This window comes from Plectropomus leopardus, unplaced genomic scaffold, assembly GCF_008729295.1.
Source record: "Plectropomus leopardus isolate mb unplaced genomic scaffold, YSFRI_Pleo_2.0 unplaced_scaffold13810, whole genome shotgun sequence".
Lineage (NCBI taxonomy): Eukaryota > Metazoa > Chordata > Actinopteri > Perciformes > Serranidae > Plectropomus > Plectropomus leopardus.
The window spans coordinates 513-2,703 of record NW_024614737.1 but is presented as its reverse complement, the minus strand read 5'-3'; the positions used below and the strand labels follow the sequence as shown (position 1 = coordinate 2,703).

The window sequence follows — 2,191 nt, the reverse complement described above, 5'->3', positions numbered from 1 at the left end:
CAAGGTGATGCTCACTAGAATCTGTCCTCCTTACACAATGGGGACACGACACCCTCATTCAATCACATTTCATGTAGGATATGCCCTTCACAGTCAGGGCTTTGTCAGCAGCTTACATAGATTATTATCACTGTCTAACTGACGCTCTCTCTCTGTGTCACCGACTGTCTGTCTGTCTGTGTCTGTCTGTGGGCCACTTAGCTGCACTTTGCTGTCCTTTGTGATGGAGCTCTTGAAGAACTCAGTGGCTATGCAAGAGCAGGTCCTGGCCTGCAAAGGCTTTCTCGTCATTGGCTACACTTTGGAGAAGGTGAGACAAAAACAAATTGACTCAGCTGGCAAAGAAATACACGAGAGAGAAACCCTCCTATACCGGTAACTGCATGTAATGAACCCAGTGTTGTAATAAGGCTGATCTTGACTCCCTTAACGCCACAAACACCAACACCAGCACTTAATATGAGACAGACTTTGTTTTCCCTCAGCTGTATTTGGAGGTCACAGCTGGCTTGTGTGCTTGTTAGGCAGAAGAGGAGCTCCTCCTCGTCTTTCTCTGCATGTGTCCTCTCCCTCCCCTTTCTGTGTTGTACCTCATTCACCTCTTTCTGCTCTCCAGATCTTTGACTCCTCTGACTGACATTTCTCCCTTTTTTTTTACCTCCTATTGTGGCATTTTCTGTCTTCCTGTCTGTGCTCCAGTCTTCCAAGGTGCATGTGACACGGCCCGTCCTGGACATTGTGCTGGCCTTTTCCAGATACCTTAGCAACTTGCAGAATGGCATCTTGCTGCTCAAGCAGCTGTGTGATCACATTCTGTTCAACCCCGCCATCTGGATCCATGCCCCTGCCAAGGTAACGTGAACACACACCTATACACAGCAGCTTATTCTCATGCATTTAGGTACATGGGTAAAGTTGGAGAAATGTAGATGGAGCGCACACATGGAGGTTTCTACTGTGCCGACGTGCACACTCACACAGACCTGCACAACCATAATCACACTCTCTTGCTCTGCATAGTCTTGCCCTACTTTTTATTTTCAGTGTTTCAGGGTTCAGCTCAGAGTTCAAGGTTATCCCTCTACCTGTGACTCACTGACTGCTATTTAAATGAGAACGGCTTGCCTACAACCCTCAGAGGCTCAGAAGCTAGGACACTCTAAAACCGGATTTTTCCACTCACACTTTTAATATGTGTGTTTTCATATGTGCTCCTTTTTTTACAGGTGCAACTGACACTCTACACCTACCTGGCAACAGAGTTCATCAGCACAGTGACCATCTACAACACCATTCGCAGGGTGGGCACTGTACTGCAGGTCATGCACACGCTGAAATACTACTACTGGGTTATCAACCCGCAGGACCGCAGTGGAGTTGTGCCCAAAGGCGTTGGTAAGGATGAACACAAAAATATGCTGTATATAAAGTATAATGCTATGCAGTAATGGCACACTACTGATGTATGGCCTTCCCGTTCCTCTCCTGGCACTTCTTTCAAATATATGTAGAGATGATGTATGTAAAAGCAGATTTCACATGCACGCAGAAATGTGGACATGCATTTACACAAACACACACTGCACCAACACCCACATTTTATCAGTTCAGGCCCCCTAAGTGATAAATCAGGTGTAAAACTTTGCTTTTAAAGGAAAAAATGATTAAACATTTTGAATTTCTTCCTTTGTACTCTCGTATCATGTCGCTCATTTATTAGCTGTTTTCATCAGCTTTTGATTGCTTTTTGGGTTTTCAGATGGTCCAAGGCCCAACCAGAAGGAGATCCTTTCTTTGCGCGCCTTTCTGTTGTTGTTTGTCAAGCAACTCATAATGAAGGTATGTTCACAATGCTAAATCCATCACCCCCCATCCCCAACAAAAATAGACTTGCAATGACTCATTTGAATGCCAAAATTATGTCTACCTGCCGTTCCATCAGTTTTATCAGTCAGATATGTTTAGTTTTTGCTGGGGCTCTCTGACTTGTTGAGTTGCAGCCTGATTGTTGATGGCACCAACAATATGCATTATACTTAAGAGCATTATGCTTATTTCTATTGCTAAATAATTTGCAGTGCACTTTATAATATATGTTGATACTTGATTTTTTTTCATTCCTCAAAAGACATTAACATATTTACAAACTGGAAAGATTTTATTTAAATGGATTTAGATGAAAATACATCTG

The 2,191-nt window shown here is 43.4% G+C and overlaps 1 protein-coding gene across 1 annotated transcript; it reads left to right on the top strand.

The window, feature by feature from the left end:
• Nucleotides 1-201: 201 nt before the first annotated feature.
• On the top strand, nucleotides 202-1,839 carry LOC121964047 (lipopolysaccharide-responsive and beige-like anchor protein; the record flags this gene model as incomplete). The annotated part of the gene is made up of 4 exons (XM_042514276.1): nucleotides 202-310; nucleotides 700-852; nucleotides 1,227-1,395; nucleotides 1,760-1,839. Coding segments are annotated over 4 exons (511 nt in total), but the record flags the coding sequence as incomplete, so codon positions are not given.
• Between the last annotated feature and the right edge of the window lie 352 nt (nucleotides 1,840-2,191).